General features: G+C 37.5%; 1 protein-coding gene across 1 annotated transcript; it reads left to right on the top strand.

The window, feature by feature from the left end:
* Positions 1–2,207: 2,207 nt before the first annotated feature.
* On the top strand, positions 2,208–16,640 carry LOC122061529 (pescadillo homolog). The gene is made up of 13 exons (XM_042624819.1): positions 2,208–2,364; positions 2,486–2,571; positions 2,749–2,997; positions 3,114–3,239; positions 3,444–3,528; positions 3,608–3,718; positions 6,266–6,359; positions 6,478–6,773; positions 7,303–7,410; positions 9,035–9,156; positions 10,724–10,943; positions 11,288–11,509; positions 16,332–16,640. The coding sequence occupies exons 1-13, from the start codon at positions 2,341–2,343 to the stop codon at positions 16,407–16,409; spliced, it is 1,821 nt and encodes a 606-aa protein (XP_042480753.1). The 5' UTR covers positions 2,208–2,340; the 3' UTR covers positions 16,410–16,640.
* The last annotated feature ends 3,533 nt before the right edge of the window (positions 16,641–20,173 follow it).

The raw sequence follows: 20,173 nt of genomic DNA, 5'->3' as shown, positions 1-20,173 counted from the left end.
AGCACATGGAAACAAGCCACTTCTTTGACATCCCTAGATGTAGATGACCAAAGATATAATTGATGAGTGTGTCTAATTGCAGTCCGTCACATTTATGTATAGTTAGTTCTCAGTGCAAGGGTGCTACTCAACGGACACTTGACAGGGACCGACTGATTAATAGTTCAACTTGGCCCGTTTATAGCCTGCATAGAGTTCGTTTAGACGACTTTTACTAATTATGACACATTTAAGGATTGCGTAAGGCCCGATTATAGCCCATTTAAAGATAAATATGTTATTAACATGTTCAAAGTCCGACTAAGGCCCGTTTAGTCCTATTAAAGATTAGTACCTAATCGACCGTTTATAAATGGGACCATGTCTACCATATGAGGACCAATTAAAACAAGCTTATCACAATTCTAAGTCTTAAAGTGAGAAAGCCCAATTAAGCCTGATTGATTAACACTCCTACTTGGAATCATAAGAATAGTGGGATAGACATCATTACGAGGAAAGTACTTTCAACTTCGTGTAGTAAGGGACTAAGGGCAAGGATGAATGACTAATTAGAGGAAAACTTTATCCTTAATATATTTTGTTTAATATCATAATCAAACTTCTTTTTTTTTTCAATTTATTTTAGGGAAATTTGCCGTGCCTCCCCCTGGAGAATGCCACGATTATAAGACCACCCCCCTATATTTCACCAAATTATTTTCAGACCCCCTACCGTCAATCACTATTAAGGAATGCTATGAAATGATGCTTTTGCCCTTATGAGTAAAACCCTGTTAAGTTACCCATTTTCATTATCCGAAAAATACCCCTCTTTCTCATTGTACTCTCCCATTTCATTCTCCCCTTCTCTCCATACTTGCGAGTTTAGTTCCATCCGTCCCAACCAAGTATTGCTACTTCTGTCATCGGCGAATACTACTCCTTTTGTTGCCTGCGAGAAGTATCCGATCCCTGGATTTTGTCCTCATCAATTAAACCTTCTTTCTTCGGGTATGCCATTGCAAACTTAGATAATTAAATCCAATCAATCAATCAGTCTTTAACTCTGAATTCCAAAATATGGAGTCATGAAACACAAGGATAAAAAAGAGAGATGAAAAATAAACGATTATGATCCTAATAAAATCAAATGGGGTGCACCATAGATCAGAATCGTCGCTGCAAATGAATCGTTTACGAATCACTGTAGGATGTCGTTTTCTTGATCGGCTTAGCAACAGATCTTCGCACCTCCATCATTGAAGATACCCCGAAGCATATCAGAATGCTGACATTCATCTCCTAAGCTTGTGCTACTCTCCATCAACGAACCAACACAAGAAGATTTGATTCCCATTGACAAAACACCAAAGGCTGATTCCTTAGAAACATTGTACGTAGTATCCAATCCCTCAATTTTGTCTTCATCAATTAAACCTTCTTTCTCTGCGTATGCCATTGCAAACTTAGAGAATTAAATCCAATTAATTAATCAATCAATCAGTCTTAACTTTGAAATCCTAAATCTGTTTGTTCGTCAATAACGAATCAGCTGGAAAAAACCTTTAAACTTCTTGATAGCAAACCAAAGAGATGAAAAGGAGTTCCAAAATCCTTGGCTGGAACAAACCCTAAGATAAATCAATTGAAAGAACCACAAGAATCAGAAGTTGAATCGATTCCTCGAAACGCCAAGCGAAAGGTCAAAGGGGGAACGAACCCTGCCTCTAATAAAATCGTCGCTGCAAATGAAACACAAGGATAAAAAGAGTTCGGACGAGATATTTAATTAAGGGGTAGAGAGGTTCTCCGGACTTAAAAGATATGAGGTAGAGAGGCTCTCGCTTGGAACGATCGACTTTTCATCGCCGACGAATACTATTCCTTCCATCGCCGTTTAGGGTCGTGACCCATTTAGATTTGAGATTGAGTTTGGGTTGGGTCAATTTTGGGACTAAAAATAATAGAGGGTAATTTCGGTACTTCACATTTGAAGGGTAAAATGGTATTTAACAGAAAAAGGGAGCTTCTGATGTCAGTATTTGAGGTATATTTTGTAATAGAAACTGACGATAGGGGGTCTGAGAATAATTTGATGAAACATAGGAGATGATCTTATAATTGTGGCATTCTATAGGGTGGCACAGTAAATTTTCCTTTAATTTATAATATATATATATTTTTTCATTTATCGACAAACAAACACTGCCTTACTTTGCTTAAACCCTCTCCGTACCCTATATAAGGCTCAAGTGAATTTCTCTAATCCCCCTTTCCGACTTCTGTCGAAACGACAGAGCGTTGGCCCTTTTTATCTTCTTCCTCCAAACCCTCAATCGCACCAGTCGGCCGCCTAAGATGCCGAAGCATTACAGACCTCCTGTAAGTAGCATTCACTCCGAGTTCATCATTATACTTGAAATCCTCTCAGTATCAATCTACGAACTTCAATCAAGTTGGTTCCTGTTTTTCTAATGAACTGTTCATTTTCTGCACATCTCAGGGAAAGAAAAAGGAAGGAAACGCAGCGAAATATATCACCAGAACGAGAGCAATCAAGTATCTGCAGATCCCTCTGCAAGTTTTTAGGTACTAAGCTTGTTAACTTGTCACTTCGTTGAAGCTTTTTTTTTGGGTAACTTTAGGGTTTAGGGTTTAAGTCCATTGGAAGTTGAAACTGCTAATATCATACCTTTTGTTATTATTAGCTTACTTTTTAGCAATACAACCGTCAATTTAGATAGTACTTGGGGTTTTCTGTTGTAGGCGATTATGTATCCTCAAGGGTGTTTTCCCGCGAGAACCGAAGAAGAAGGTGGAAGGAAACCACAAGACATATTATCACATGAAGGATATTGCGTTCCTTGCACACGAACCATTGCTCGAGAAATTCAGAGAAATTAGGGCTTATGACAAGAAGGTGAGGAAAGCGAACGCAAAGAAGAACAAAGATCGTGCAGCTCGACTGCTGAGTCGCAAGCCTTCTTACAACCTTGATAATCTTATACGAGAAAGGTTTCTGTCTTCTTACTATTTTTGTAGTCCTAAATCTAATTTTCTGGGATGATTCTGCTCAATTTTCTATAGCAATTTTCTGAATATCTACCTGGGATGTCATGCTTGGTGGTTAGATACCCGAAGTTCATTGACGCACTGAGGGACTTGGATGATTGCCTCACAATGGTACACCTGTTTGCAGCATTACCGGCTCTTGAGAGTGAGCGTATTGAAGTGAAGCGTATTCACAACTGTCGAAGGTTTGTCTGGCTTTATTTAATATTAATCACATGGTTCTGAGGTTACATAACTTGTGTGTTCTTTGATTTTGGTGCTGTTGTTGCCTACATATCGTTTGTTTTGTATCGAGTCCACATTGGAGCAACTAATTGCAGTTTTAGTGGTTTTTTGTTCTACCTATTTGAGTCAAGTGTTCATTAGTTATTTGTTCCTTCCTATTTTAGGTTGAGCCATGAATGGCAAGCTTATATTTCTCGAACTCACAGCCTACGTAAGACGTTCATATCGGTGAAAGGCATATATTACCAGGTAATTTGTTATCAGTATTACTGTGGGGATGCAGAATTATTTTATTTGTATAACTATTGTCATGCTGTTATTTGAACAGGCTGAAGTTGAGGGGCAGAAGATTACGTGGCTCACGCCACATGCACTCCAGCAAGTCTTAACTGATGACGTTGACTTTAAAGTGATGTTAACCTTTCTGGAGTTTTATGAGGTTATGCTTCAATGGATTTCATCCTAAGGCCATCTGTCCAAATACCTTGATTGCTGTGTGATTCTCAATTATCATTTATATCTTTGATCATCTGCATTTAGGAATATCAAAGAAGTGGCTGGTTTCCACGTGCTTACTTTTCTAAGAAGCTTTTAGGCCTTTTACTTTTCCATAGGTGATTGTTATCCAAAGTTTACATCATTCTTCAGTGATTAGCTGGATTCCATTATGGTAATTGTTTTTATCACTAGATGAAATTTTGGACATAGTTCATGTTGAAGTCAGAGACTGTTCCCAGGACTGAGGCACTTGATAAAGGGAAAAGAATACCCTTGTTCTAAAATAAATGGTCAAAATGGTGTCCTGATGCAGGATTAGGTTGGATAAAGTGCAACCCTGGAGTGTAGTAGGAGAAAATATGACTCAACCGAGGTTCCAAATTTGGTTTAGACCGGGATTTTGATACTGGTCATAACTGAAATATGCTGTAGAAATCTGCGAAATGGGTTTGAAATTCCATTCATTTCACAGGTAAACTTGAAATGTTCATTTCAGTGGTGAGATGATGCAATTTTGCCCTGAAAATTATTGTAATCTCTTTTTAAGCATGTTTACATATGTTTGAATCATTAGATTAACCACCCCCCCCCCCAAAAAAAAGTGTTGTTTGGTTTCAGACCCTAGGTTGCTAGTGTATGCCTTAGCTTACTGTATCCTTTCCCTTATGTAGCCTATGTTATACATAATTTAGTCCTATAACTTACAACATTGTATAAAATAATGGAATTATTTAATAGGAATGAAGAAACATAAAATTGGAAAACAGTAAATAATTGACCATTTTGGGCAAAATTTCAACCATTCCGAGCGAAATTTTGACCAGTTCGAGTGAAATTTATACCATTTCAATATTTTCACTAAAAATTTGACCTGAACCTTGTAACCTATCAAGCCACTGGCAGTTTCTTTTCGACCAGATTCGAAACCGAGGTAAACCGTTGAAATTTGGCATTTCGACCAAAGTTTCAAACCATGGACTAAACACAACTTAATGTTCACATAACTCATGCAACTTATAAAATTTAACAGAATATAGCTGAGATGCTCCCAGTCGAAGTGATATCCCAATACAAAGTAGAATTAGCGAAAAGAATGGTAGAGGACTTGATATGGGACTACCTAGGGTTTCGAATTTCTGAAGCTAAAGTACGAGGGAATTGTGCTGCGACTGCCTTGCATGATATGATAATGAGATACAAGAAATTCTGGTTTAAATAGACTAAGGAATCAGCAAAGAAGAAAAATTAGATCAGTAGTAGGAGACAAATTGGGTTATAGATTTGATTTAGGGTTTAGATAGAATATGGTGTTTAAACAATAGAAGATGATATGAAGGACAAAAAATCGGATATTTTCTGGGACAGTAAATAGTACCCATGACCAGTAAATATTTCTTTTTTCTGGGGGGCGGGGGGGAGGTCGGGTGGGGGAGGAGAAGAGTTAAGGAAAGAGAAGATGAGAAGATAGTAAGAAGAGTAGGGTTCTCCCGGCGTTTGACACACTTGTCATACTCCAAACAAAATTTTATTTCTCTCTCATGGATGGCTTGCTGCACTCTATTTATTTTTCAATCATTTCTCATCCCATCTAAACTCTTGGCAAAACAATGAAAGATACATTGGATCTAAACCCCAGCCAGCTAATAGTCCCGTATCTCATAAAGGCAAGACGTAGAATCTCCTGTTTTATCAAATTATCAGCCATCTCTTTTGCGTTCATGGGGTTACTCTAGAATACTCGGTTCAAGTTGGAAGCAAAGTTTTGAACAAATGTTACAATTCTAATGCAATGGGAATAATGTTGAGGCTTCTTTGAAAACTCTATTATCCATCCGGTAACATTTGCTGAATCTCCCTCTTATATCATCTCTTGTTTCTATCCCTTGCTGATAGAAAAGTGCCAAACCCACCTTATGGGAGAGCAATTCAGCTTTGGTTGAAGTCACCTTCTCCAACTGGTCTTTGGTATGCCCCAACAAACCTACTGAGATCCATCATTCAATTGTCAACGCCTCAATGCCCTAAAAGAATCCCAATGTAGGTAAATATGGAGTTAAACCTATAAAACAATTTGACTTTAGGAACTGAGTAACTGGAAATGAAAAATCATGAACGACCCCACTTTCTTTTGTCCCTTGCTTGATGGGGAAGAATTTTAACTAGGTTCCTTTGGTATGATGTATGACTGAGCAGAATTTTTATATTTGTTTTTCTATCTGGGTCTTATTCACTGGCTGTATCTATGAGATTGAATTTTTTTTTTAATAATTATTATTATTATTATTATTATTTTGATTAACCCCAAGGGGGTAGCTCAGTTGGTAAAGACCAACACCTCAGAATTAAGAGGTCATGAGTTCAACTCTCCTTAGATCCTACCTTTTAAAAACAAGGTATTTGATTCTGCGGGAATTCTGCTTTATATATTTCTCTACCTTTATACTGGTGGATTATGCACAAATAATGTGTGAAAATGCATATTTTTCAGACTCTCCTTGCCTTTGTCAATTTCAAACTTTATCATTCCATAAACATGAAGTATCCACCCGTTCTCGATCCTCGGCTGGAGGCTTTAGCAGCAGGTATTCTTTACCTGGTTCAAATTTATTTCCTTTTCTGGCGTCTTTATCGATTGTAATATCATCCATGTGCCATCTCCATTAAAGTTGATTTCTTGTTTGTTCTCCTTCCGTCTTGCAGATCTTTATGCACTATCCAGGTATTTCGCTACTAATTCTAGATTGACTATGGGTGACTCTCAAGCTGTGAATTCATCCGGATCAGAGCAAGTTGAGGTTCTAAAGAAGGATTCACAAAACGATGAATCTGAGCTAAGACTCGCTCAACTTCAACATCAACTTCCTACTAATGAACCCGGCACATTGATGCATCTTGTAAAGGATGCCGATGGTGGTGGTGATGATGGTGATGATGATGAGGAAAGAAGAGAATGCAAGTCCCTTTTTAAAAATTTGAAGTTCTTTCTAAATCGTGAGGTGAGTTCATCTTTGTATACTGGGAGAAATTGTCATAATGTTTCTTCAATTGTCCAGACCTAAACTAGTTTTTTTTGGGGTTGGGGTTGGGGTTGGGGTTGGGGTTGGGGAGAGTTATTTCTTGTTTTCAAGTCGTGCTTTATCTTGTTCTCCCCCTCCTCCACACACACACACACACACACACACACACACACACACACACACACAGAGAGAGAGGTTTTATGTCATGGTTGACCACTTCTTTCAGTTGCCCAAATGGAAAAGGCATAATACATATATAGTTTGTGTGCACATGCATGTGTGTGTGTCTGTGTTTCTGTTTTTGGTTGATTGATTTACTTTCTGAAAGAGTTTAGTTTCTCATCAACATAGTTGTCATGGCTTTTGGGTGACCCAAGGCGTTGGAGGGCACGCAAGGTGACCCCAACAAGGCGCCTGGAGGCCTAGCTGTTGTCTTGACAACTATGCTCATCAATGCTTGGTGCATGCTGGTGATTTTTTTGTGATTGATTCTGTTTTTTGTTTTTAGGTCCCGAGGGAGTCATTTTTATTCATCATTCCAGCTTTTGGAGGTCTGGTTTCCTGGGAAGGAGATGGCGCTCCTTTTAAAGAATCTGACGAGGGCATTACTCATCAGGTTTATTCCCTTTGCTACAACATACACAACATATTTTCTCGTATCTATTTTTGGCGTATAAAGTTGCTTATCTGCCAGCTCCTCAGTAGATTTGTTTGCCAATGGTGGGTGGATAGAGAGGTTTTGTATATCGAGCCATATCCAATCGTATGAATTGAGGCCAATTTTGTCTCTGTATATGGCTTTGCCAAGCAGGGGTTGCTTGTCTCTGTGTGTGTGTATACCTCTGAATATCTTGTTTCAACATTTAGGTGAATGGTTTACTTAATTTTTGTTATTTCATAAAGTAATGTCAAATAGTTGGATTTTGTGTTTACTTGTCTGATTGTCAAGGCTGTGCAGCAAAGGGACTAAAGGGGAGAGTGATGGTTTGGTGAGGACTAGTTTTAGTGTTTAAACAAAAGTTGGTTTGGAGTATGTGTGGATTTATTAATATAGTGCCTATTTACACCCCCCCCCCAAAAAAAAAATATATATATAGCTCCTATTTTTAAATATCCAGGTAATGAGTATATGGCAACTATGTTTAAACTTCAAATATCCAGGTAATTTCTGGGCTTAAAGCACTTATATGTGGTCTGGTTAGGCGGTTACTAAAATAGTTACTGTCGTCTGTGTCAATAAACACATTGTAGAACCTGAGTTTGAAAACTGTTGTATCAATCAGTCTCAGTTGGATCCACTGTTAACTGGTCTTGGCCAGTCTGAAGCTAAGTTAAAGGGCCATATCCAATGCTAGACTGCTTTTGCAGTGTTCAGGGAGGGGTTGGTTGGAGACACCCTTATCTTTGACATTTTCCAAGTGGCCACTGTAAGACTAAACTCATCTCTTCATGCTGATAACCAAAGCTTTTGACCATCACAAAACAATTTCTCTTGGTCAAAAGCTAGTTTCAGGATATTTAAAAAAAATTATAAAAAGAAGTAGATCTAATAGGCTAAAATGCCAGTTGGTCTGCATGGTTGCAGAAAAATCGTAAAAACCAGCATATTAGATGTGGTTTTGAGTCTTTTGACCCCATTAGCCCCTTCAACTTATGGTGGACTTTTGCAATTTGCAAAGTTTTCACCCTGTTTGATTTCCTGTAATCTGTCTGTTTTTTCAAAAACATTGGTAGAACTGAAGGGCATGCTTATAAGGAATGCTGCATTGTCTGTTGTATTGAGATTTCCTACCTTATGTTTTCAAGTCCCATCCTATTGCTGCAGCCTGTACATGTACAGATTATGATCTGCATGCATATGGACTCCTAGATGCTGTCAATCCATGATGTAATGATTTAGGGAGGGCGGTGACATTTTAGGTTTGTATTGGTTGAAGGGGATGTGAAGAGGGCAAGTGATATGAAAATGTAAAAACCTAGAAAGAAAGATTAATTATTTATCCTAGGGTTCTTCATATGGAAAAATTGTCAGCCATGCCTTCTTTTTCTTTACCCTGGGTATTCGTAAGCTTGCCTGAAATGTTATAAATTGCCAGAGTTCATAATTTGCATTTAAGAGTAGACCTTTCTTCTGGAGCCCTTGTTACCTGTCAGGATCCAGAAAAGATTAACGTTAATTCAATTTTGCAGCATTTTGTTCTCTGAGTGAGATTGAATTATGGATATTGCCATTGGTGCAGATTGTTGATAGGCCAACCCAGGGTCATACTTTTCTTTCCAGAGAATATGTTCAGCCACAATGGGTTTATGATTGTGTAAATGCACGGATCATTTTACCAACGGATGATTATTTGGTGGGAAGGTATGTATTATGCAATTTTGATCGGTCCATCATAAGTGAGTGTGTGAGGGGAGGGGATCAGCATCTGTAATGCAAATAAACAGGTGGGTGGAAAGCTTTGGGTACTACATGCTCTCAAATAAAGTGGCGTATGCATTACTGCGTTGGGCCTTTTCCTTTCTCCGTGTCATGGTGACTAGCTTTGTTTGTAATGGGCTAGTCATCAGGCATGGTAATTGGGATTAAAAACTTTGAACCGTTAAAGCTGTAAGAACCGGGTGTTTAATTCTGGGTTCTATCAACTCAACTTAGCTTATTCAAATTAAATGGGGTTGGCTACATGGATCCTTATCCTCCAATCAGATATATTCAAAGCCATACTTGTTGTAAGGCCTAACATATGCACTTCTTTCCACACCACTTCTTCCAAAGTCATTTTAATTCTACCCGTCTCTTTTAGCTCCTTTAATCTTAATAAAATTACTCCTCTGTATTTGAGCGTCTAAATGCCTCCGTTGTACACGGCCATGGCACCTCAAATGATTTTCTCACAGCTAATCATGTATCAAAGCTACTCCCAAATCAACTCTTATTTGTTCATTCCTTATTTTATGCTTAAATAGTTTTACCACACATATACATCTCAACATCCGCATCTCAGCTATACTGAACTTATCTATATGATGTTTCTTAACTATCCAATATTCCACACCATACATTATAGCTGGTTTATGGCTGTCCTATAAAATTTTCCTTTTAAGTTTTAAAGGAGTATGCCGATAACACAACACTCCTAACATACCTCTCCACTTCATCCACCCTGTTTTAATTATCTTGTGTACATCGTCCTCCTCTATTTCTCCTTTTTTATTTATGATTGAGCCAATATACCTAAAATAATCACTTTGCGGTTTTCCCTCATCAATATTCACCACCTCATAATTCTTTTCAACTTCTGTTATGAATGTTGAATTCTTCTGGTACTTTAATTATTCTTTAAATCTTTTATTTCACTGAAAAACCTAGATGCCACAAGGTTTAGTATACTTTGTTTCCTCCACAAGGTCACACTCTGTTGCTATGTTAGACATGGAGATGTAGGTTGTTCCATATGATAAGAGGATTGCACACTGTACTTACTGGTCAAATCCCAGCCTCAAGCAAACACTGGAAGTGCTTAAAGCAAGTTTCGAGTTTCATAAGATTACAAAATGACATCTCATATAATGGAATCTAGTGAAATTTTCTGAGTTGTATTACTTTGGACTCAATTTTAAGCACTTCCACTGCTTGTTTGGTCTGAAACTTGACTAAAGATATCACATGGACCAACCCATGTTTGCCACATGGAATATTGGTGACTGGCATGAAGTTTTCCAACACTTGTGATGCTTTACATGAGCCTTTCAAAACTTACAAAGGGAAGCAGGTTCTTTTGGGGGGGGGGGGGGTGGGGGGAAGAGGAAACAAAATCAATCCCTTTGTTGATTTTTTAAGGCAGATATTTAGTTTTCGGTAATAAGAGGTACAGATTTTGTAACATCAATTCTTGAGTAGTGTAATCTCATAGCTTTTGTGTTTTTAACAGGGTTCCTCCACCACACTTGTCTCCGTTTGTCGAAAATGAAGCACAAGGCTATGTTCCTGAGTATGCAGAGACAATTAAGCGTCTGCAGGCTGCAGCTAGAAAGGAGCTTCTGCCAATGCCTGGTGTGGATAAATATGATGTGGATGATCCTCAGACTAGAATTGTAGAAGGTATAATTAGTCGCACAGAAGCTAATGAAGGGGCCAAGAAGAAGCTGGAGGTATGTGCTTTTTTATGAATGCTCATTAATTTGGTTTCCTGAGGGTAGAGACAAAAAACAGCAAGGAAAGGGCATTTCCTTTTTCAGGAATTTTTTTTTTTTGGGGTTGGGGGGGGGGGTGTTCTATATTTCCAGTTTCTTTCCCTGATGAACAATCTACAGTTGTCTAGAGGGAAAAAGGTCTAATATTTACAGTTATTGGGGTCAAATGTTTGCTTATTTGAGTGTTCGATTATTTTGAATTTTGGAACCAAAATTGAGTTGATTGTATTTTTTCATGGTTAGTGAAATTTTTTAGCTGTGCATGTTGGGTTCAAGTACTCAGGCTTGGGTGGCATTTGCAGATGTCTAAACTTGAGAAGCAGTACCATGATGAATTGAATCTGGAACTGCAAGGTGTACAATATGCTGCGTCTGTTTCGAATGAGGAAGTGCCGGGTGTTGTTGAGAAAACAGAGGCTAGGGAAGAGTCTGCACCAGATCAAGGAGAGGCTGCTAAAGATGTTGATGACATGTCCATGGTTGTTATGTCACGTAAAAAGAGGAGGCTGTATGAAGCAATGCAGGTAAGTTGCTATTTATTTATTGATTTTACGAATTCGGAACTTCTACTTTTCTATAAAATGTGTGCCTGTACTAGTACAAGCATTCTTCCTATTGTTTCCTAAGGTCAGGGGTTTCATTTATTTCTCTGATGCATTTATTTTTCACGCTCATGAGCCATGACTAATTAGTTTTGGGGTTTGTTTTTAGGGCTAGTTTATTGTTCTTATTATAGTATGGATACATTTTCCTCTTTTTATTTTTTTAATTTGTTTGCTTGTTTCTTTCTGGTTCTCAATAATCATAAGCTCCCTTGACTAATTTTGTTGAAACTCGAAGTGAGGAAGGTAGTGACACTAGGTGGAGTTGTTTATCAGCATATCAGTGGTTAACAAGTTGACACATGGGGAGTGTAGGGCTGTGCAGTGGGTTAAATGGGTGAATTGCGTTGGTAAGGCTAACAGTCTTCCATTTTGGGCTGTGTATCATTTGATTGAGCCTTCTGTCTGTTTGAGTTATTCAAAGTGATGACTTTTTGTGAGAGCCTTGATTGATTATTGAGTTAAGCTTCCCCCCAATTTATTTTCCCAACCTATATTATACGTGTGGAGTAGGTGTGTGTAGGGCGGCAGGGGGTGTTGGTTTTATTTTTGAGGTTAGGGTCAGCCAGGTGGATGGTAATCTGAAGATTATGAGCTAGCTGTTTGCTGTCACTAGTCATTATTGATGTGGAGCAACTAAAGGTATCTTACAACTTGGAGAAAGAGATTGTTATTGGTTTAAGATGGAATGAATGAATAGACACAGGTTTAGTTCGAGAGAAATGGAAGATTAAAAGAATAGAGAAAGAGAACACTATGGTAGAAGATGGGCTATGTTACACAACCTAGAATCTGAATCTTTGTAGAATCATCTCAGGTGGCTGATAATGTTATGGTTGAATGCCTGATTTGAATTGGCATTTCAGATGAGGACTTGTACTGGTGTTTAATTTGTGCTAGATTTGGACAACCAGAATGATCTGATTTGTTCAAGTTAAGTTCTCTAGTTTATGTTTGGTAGATGGAGAAGGTGGAGAATGAAGAAGCGCAAGTCTTTCTTTTCACATGTCTACTTTCTATTTTGTTTGGATCATAGTTGTCGCGGTGTCTAGGCGACCCAAAGCGTTGGAGGGGGGCTCGAAACAATGCGAAACCAACAAGGTGACCAAGCTGTCACCTAGGAAATGCCTTGACAACTATGGTTTGGATGGAGGAAAGTGCATGGGTTGATTCTTTTGTTTTCCTAATAAGTGCTTCACATAATTTTCCAAGAAGAGGGAGTATGAAGAGAAGCACAAGGATTTCTTTTCACACGCACACTTCCCTTTTTTTGGATGGAGGAAAAGTTCATGCACCCTTTAGTCCAGTGTTAGACAAAGCAAGAAGGATATGAGAAGTCAAATGGATGCAAAATCACCTGTCATGAATATAAATGAACTTCTCTACCCGCCCGAGCATTCAGATACTTGATTTGCATAATCAGATAACCTATGACTACCTGTTTCTTTATCATTAGAAGACCGTCTTATGCAATCCTCACTTCTTTGGTACTGTTCACATGAACGGCAACTCATGAACAGTACTTTATTTTTGGGAATATTCTGGTCCTCCATGCTTTGATTTACATCATCTTCGGCATCTACTCCTATTTCTTAAAACAAGAGGGTTTTTTAATCTTGTCATCAACATTCAATCTTAGAGAGTAGAGTGAGGGAAGTGTTGGTGTACGATGTCTTGTATTCCGTCACAATTTAATCCAGGGAGTACTGGTGCAGCTTCTCGACAGGGGGACTAGGAAACTGAATGAGGATTAAACTCGACAGTTTAATCCCCCGTTCGAATTTTTTATTTGAGGGCAATTGTGTACTTTCCGGATTAGGTTTTTCGCTATATACTTGTAGTGAGAGTTTCTTTCTCTGTAATGCAAGCAATACTGAGAGGTGTGAGGACGAGCGCTGTAACCCTATTCTCCATTGATAGTGAAGCAGGATCTCATCTCACCGGGGACGTAGGCAATCTTGCCGAACCTTGTAAATCTGTGTGCATTGCTTGTTTTTGTTTTTTCCATTATCTTCTGCATCGTTTTAGGGTTGCGTTTCTACAAGAAGTAATTACAGTCTTTGGTTTTAAGAGTAGTCTCTTTTGATCTGGATTCGATAATTAATCTCTATAGCTTATCCATGATTGTCTTGTCCAACATTCCTTCCAGGTCGGTAGCCAGTCTCTTGTAGAAGGCCGCTACTTCAGTTCAGTAAGGGGGGAGGGAACAGATGCGTAGCGAGCTTTAGTTGGCTTACCACTACATATGCTTTCGGTGGAGAAAGCTCGAAGAGCTTCCCTTAATTCGTTACTTAGACGAGTCCTAGATAATGTAATACTGAATTTGAAGGGTCAAAACAGTACCAAAACAGAATTGAATCTCGGAGAATAAAATTCCAGATGAGGGAGGAAAGTCTGGTGACAAAATTAAGCCCTCAGATGGACCAGATATTGTGGTCAAGTTATCCTTCTAAGTGGAGTGACCTTTGCTGAAAGTTTCAGCAAGATTCGGTGGATAGATCAACAGATAGCGAGGAATCCTAATTAGACTAGGGGAGGGGAAAATCAGTCAATTCAGATCTCAGATTAAGGAGCAGATTGCACACTTAATAATCCCAACAGAATATCAGTAATTACTGTTAGTTTCAGAACCATCAGAATATATAACAGATATTAATCTCAGCTATTAAAGCTGTGAATATTCAAATCTGGAAACAAAGGGAAGATTTGGGAGAGATTAAATATCTCCAGATCAACAGGTCTGATCTTCAACAAATTGAGGATGATCTGATGGTCAGATTTCCTCAACAGTAAATCAAGTAAAAAAAAAACCTTGCATGCAAATCCTTGGACAGAATGGAAAATTTGCAGAAAACAGTGGATTACTTCTTGATCAATGAAGAAGAAGACGAGGGAAGAAGAATAAGGGAAGGAGAAGGGCACCCATGCTGTTTGGATGGATCAAACACCAACCAGCCTTGATCAAACACAAGGAAGAGCATACCATGACTGGCAGCAAAGACAGCTTTTAATTCATTGTAATTCGTGTACAATGCTGGACACGCTTACAAACTTATATAGAAGACTCAAAAATAGACTCTGGATCCCTCCCACATCTTCAATATATTTTAGCGGTTTCCCCAATATTTTTTAGCGGTTTCCCCAGAGATCTTTATCATTAATGTAACCTCCATTTTGCTCATTCATGGAGTTGTATTCAGTACCTCAAAGAAAGATAATTATCCACCGTTAGTCAGTAATGTGGGTTGGCTTGGGTTGTGTTGCATGCCTAGGAGGGTAATTTGCTTTGAGATGTGGAGCAGCTTTTATTTCCCAGCTCCCTAACCTAATGTGGCAACAGGTCACAGCACTAAAATGGAAAGGCCTAACCCGATCCTTAACTAATAAGGTAACATAAACTGACTAGGAAACCGAAATAATAAATGTTAGTCAATGGAAATAACTGACGACAAGTAAATGCCATCAATTCAGAATCTGTTAGTCATGATTTTATACTTCAAACTATAAAGCTGACGACTAAACTTAATGGGCTAAAACTAACCAACTTTCACCCTGACAAGCTTCCTTATGGTTCACTTGTTCTGAAACGCCTTACAATCAATGATCTCAGGATGGTAAATTCTGATAGGGTTTCTCAAATAAATGTCGTGTACTTCGTAGTTTTATCGGTTTTTAAACAAGATTTGATCTTCGACCTCATTATGGGTCCATTTAGATTGTGGATCCAAATATTTTAATTGCTTTTGGGACTTCAATAGACCTGGAATAGTCACCATGAGACAGGCTTGCTAGGTTATGGGAATATGGGTGGTATGTGTTCAACATGAACCCAGTTGTCAGCCACACGAACATTGCTGTAAAGAACAAAAAGATTGTGCCCATGTTTAATGTTATTGAGTTTAGGACTGTGGAATGTTTTCAGTTTGGGACAATGGGGGAGACTGCCAACAAATTTTCGCTGTCCTTTATGCCAATTTTTTGCTATCCCAGACATCAGTGTCCCAACCTCCAAATTGATGGTGGACAGCCAGGACAACTGTTACGCTTCTTAAACACATACTACCAGGCAACACTAGCACTGGGTTAGTGAAAGAAACTGAGGGTGTCTGATGTAAAGGCAATGAAGAAATTATATTTATGGTTCTAGTTGTATGGGAGAACATTAGAAGTTTGACTGTAGTTGCAGTCTCTTTTTCTTTCCCATTTTTCCTCTCCTCTTGAATGAGGTGCTTCCATATTGCCATTCTGTTTTGCGGAGAAGCCTGATGGTAGATACTGAATCTAAACATTTCTGTATTTAGATTGATCTCCATCAAAATGAATCAAATGGATTACAAAAAATATGTTGATTGGGTTAATATGGAACAAGTCTTGTTTCTAGCCTTGTGATGAAAATGAGCAGTGATGAATTTTTTAAACCAAATCTAGTCATCCTGGAGGAATCATGAGGTGGTGATGGTGGGAAAACCATATGTTGAAAAAATAAAAGAGAGTTATCTTGTGAAGAACTGCCAGCTTAATTTTGTTCTTATTATTTGATACGTTGATTGGAAGATAAAAGTCATCATTATTTGTTTGCACTCACACTGAATTGTCTGATCTTTCACTTTTTCCCCTTGTTAACTTTTATCCATGCACTGGCATGAGTTTATGGCTTTGCAGTTTTTACTTCTCTTGGTTATACTTGTTATCAAAGCTATATAGAGTTTCTCTGGTGCAACTAATGAACTCAATTATATTTCAGATAAGCAATGAACGGAAGAAGGCGAATGTTGATCTTCTCAAAAAGAGGAAAGCTCAAGCCTCAAAGGCAACTGTCTGAATGGTGTGTTAACGTTGTTGCTCACCATTTTTGCCACTGGCTCCCAATCAATTTTAGCTTCCTTTTTTCTCTAAAGCTTTGTTCCTTTTTTTTTTTTTTTTTTTTTTCGTTCTTAAAATTTTTTACGAGTTCTTAACATTGGGACTTATGAACACCAATCAGGATTTGTCCTGATAAAATTTTGTGAAATCTTATATGGGTGCTAATATATGGTTAACATATTGACGACCATGCCTTTTCATGTTGATGTATTCAACTGGTTTTGTCTTGATATTATTGTTGTTACTAGGTGGAATATGTTTATGCAGGCCCGTCAAGTTGAACTTTCTGATCCTGCCTTTGGTAGATCAATTACGCTTAGGATTGACCTCATGACAAGTTGTTCAGCCATCTGCTCCTTATTGGTTAGGGTTTGATATTATCTTTGACAGGAGTAAGCTTAGGTTTGGCATTTTTTGAAGAGGGGGGGGAGGGGACCAGGGTTGTCTGGTGCATAGTTGTCAAGGTCTAGGCGACCCAAGCAATGGGAGGTCCTTGCGTCAAGGCGACACCAACAAGACATCTAAGGTGATGCCTTGACAGCTATGGTCTCAGCAGCTGGCTATATGATTTTTCTTACGGCGATTGCCCAAGTTTGGGTCTTTAAGAACATGTAAGCATTTTTTTCGGTGGAACATATACTTCCCATTTTGTTTCTACTTGATCCAAATTTCAGCTTTGGGGTGCCAAGTTTGGTGGGAATTTCATTACACTCGACTTTTCAAGTACTAGAGCCATGATAGTCTATACAAAGTTCTGCTGTCTGGAGTCTGCACGATGGCTGTTTTTGGTATGCATTCTCAAAATAGATTCTGGGTCTAGGAAATTTGATTCACAATTTTTTTCACTTTAAAATATGAATCTCTTCACCATAGAGATCAGATCCTTTGATTAGCGTGAGGAAAGGGTCGTTCATGTATAATAGGGTATAGGAATTAATGATGATACTAGAGTCCAATTGCAAATTCACATTGCAAGGGGTGAAGGAAAACTTACTGGAGTCCAAGGAAAACTTGTTCCTTCTAATGTTTAAGATCACAAGTAGCATTGTAATTCGACACACTTACTACACATGAAATTTGTGCTATTTCAGGGTGATTATACCGAAGATCAGCCACTGATATGAGATTGATAGGTTAATTTTGATCATGCAGATGTCCTAACGTCTCTCTCCTCTCTAAAATTTCACCTTCACTCCATGGCCCCACCCACTTGGGCCACTCTTTTTGCCCACGCTCTATGCATATTTTAGGGGTCACAAGGGTATCCAAATCTATATATTTTGCACAAGTTAGTTGATACGAACCACATGCGTGATGAGAAACGTGAAGAGATTCTCATGTCTACGTCGGCCATGTCCATACAAACCGCATGCCGATCACAGCGACAAGGGAGACGAGCTGCAGGCTTGGGTGATTACGTGGATGGGAATATGAGGGAATCAATTTTGTTACGATCATAAAGGAAGGCATTCCGTTAGTGCTAAGGACAGATGGGTATAGGGAATTGAGGGGAATATATATGTAAGGGATTGGAGGAAGAAAAAGGATATCAATACATTAACGCTACTCTCTCTCTCTCTCTTTTTCAAGGAGGAAAGGTACCCTTGAAGCTGGCTAACGTTTTGTTCTTATTTGGTTCGTAACTTCAGTTCTCCCATTTTTTCTTCCACTTGAGTCGGAGTCTTGATTGGCTAACTAATCTTCATATCCCACTGAAAAAAAAGAACATATATATATATATATATATATATTATTTTCTCTGTAACAAAAATACTAATTTCCCCCAATTTTCCATCTAATTCTTCCTAATTGTTCATCCTTTGGTTTCCTAAACTTCCTTCTAGATTTTTTTTTTACATGGTAATAATTGACATCTCTTCCATTTATTCTTTATTAGATTTTTTAATCTAATTTTATTGTTATAATATTGGCTTTGTTAAGATTATATTGTGATAAGTTCTCCACTCTTTACACAAGATGTGTACAATAATATGGTGATCTTGATTTATGGGTAACTAGAAATTTGATTAGATTGGTTACATTCTAGATTTAAGATTTAAATTGAAGCATACACCTTCCTATGTATTGATATATATTTTTTAATATTTTAAATATTCATTTCTTTGAAAAAGTTTCCCGTTTCACTGTATTTTTAGAACCTTTTTTTTCAATTGTCCAATTCTACTTTTTCTGGAATTTGACCTGCGATTAGAGTACATTTCATTCTATTTGTTCACAAAATTCCTCTTCTATCCGAACAGTCATGTGATTGATATTTGTACCAATTAAGAAAAACCTTGACCTAATATAGACTAGAAAAACTTCCACATATCTTCTTCTGAATCGAGCCTCACCGTGAGGTCAATTTTTTAAGACTTTTTATCCTATTATTTTCGATGACTACATTGACATTGCCTAAAAATTACCAAATTTAATGTTTGCAGAAAATTTTAACACTGGTAAAGAGAGATGGGGATGAACCACTATGATTAAATAAAATTTGACAACTTCTTGGATTTTTTTTTTAATTGTGTTTGAATTATTCTACTTATTATTTTTATTGGTTAATTATATATATATATATATATATATTTGCATGTTGTCTTCAAGTAGTCTAACATTGAAATAAGCAAATATGAACTTCTCTAAATTGAAATAATCAATATTTAATCCAGGCCTTTCTTTTAATATAAACTTCTCCAATTTGAATTCTAAAATTATTAAAAAACAAAAGTCTTTCTCTAACATAAATAATTCAATACAAACTTTTCTACTTAGCATGGGTCAACCACAAGTTTTTTTCCTTTCTTAAAATTATTATACTATATGTAAGATCAAATTTTATCATTTTTTCTTTGGTCATCTTCAATGAAACATTAAGGAAAAAAAAAAAAAGAGAGAAGAAGAAGATATACACTCTTATGCTATTTTAAGTCAATAATTTTTTCTTTTCTTATTACTTTGAGGGATTTGAGAGAGAAGAGAGAGAGAGCATCTAATTCATCGGAAGACATTTGGTGAAAACTTAGTGGCAATGATAAGCAAGCCCACCTAAAGATTAAAAGCAAAACATGTAATTAGGCTAAAATTAAAATTTTGTATTTCCTCCAACTTAAATAATTTATAATGCCGACTTGATCTTTGTATCATAGAAAGAGAAATGCATTTCCATGCAATAATTGAAACCACTAGATCAGCTCTCCATCCATTAGAAAATATACATGCACTCAATTAAGCTTTGTCTTTTGGGCTTGCGTAAAAAAACCTTAAGCAAATAAAATTAATTTATATTATTTTAGGGAAAAAAAAGTGTGCATGCGGCTGAATGTACATGTCATCTCACATGCTCTCTCTCCTATTTCCTCATGATGTGACCCTTTTGTATGACATATCTGAAATTTCTCTCTTCTCATTTAGTGACGTGTCATTTCTATATATGAATAGATACCGACTGAAACTCTTCTTTCCATCTAAGCATATATGATGCCAACATAATGAGGTAGTTTGAAAATCCCTCTCACAATTTGTTTGGGATCTTTATAGATATCACCATGCCAGAACATGTGTTAGTCCATGTGATAGATTACCTCATTTACATCTCAATGGTCAAATTTAAGTCCAAAATAAGCTTGGAAAATTGTTCAAACTTTGATTTAAAAGTTATAGTAAAATTACCAAAAATACCATCAAATGGAGATAAATATAAAATAATGATGCGCTATA

The sequence above is a fragment of the Macadamia integrifolia genome, chromosome 14, assembly GCF_013358625.1.
Source record: "Macadamia integrifolia cultivar HAES 741 chromosome 14, SCU_Mint_v3, whole genome shotgun sequence".
Taxonomy (NCBI): Eukaryota; Viridiplantae; Streptophyta; class Magnoliopsida; order Proteales; family Proteaceae; genus Macadamia; species Macadamia integrifolia.
The sequence above is the reverse complement of the archived record's forward strand: the minus strand, read 5'-3'. Positions and strand labels throughout refer to the sequence as shown.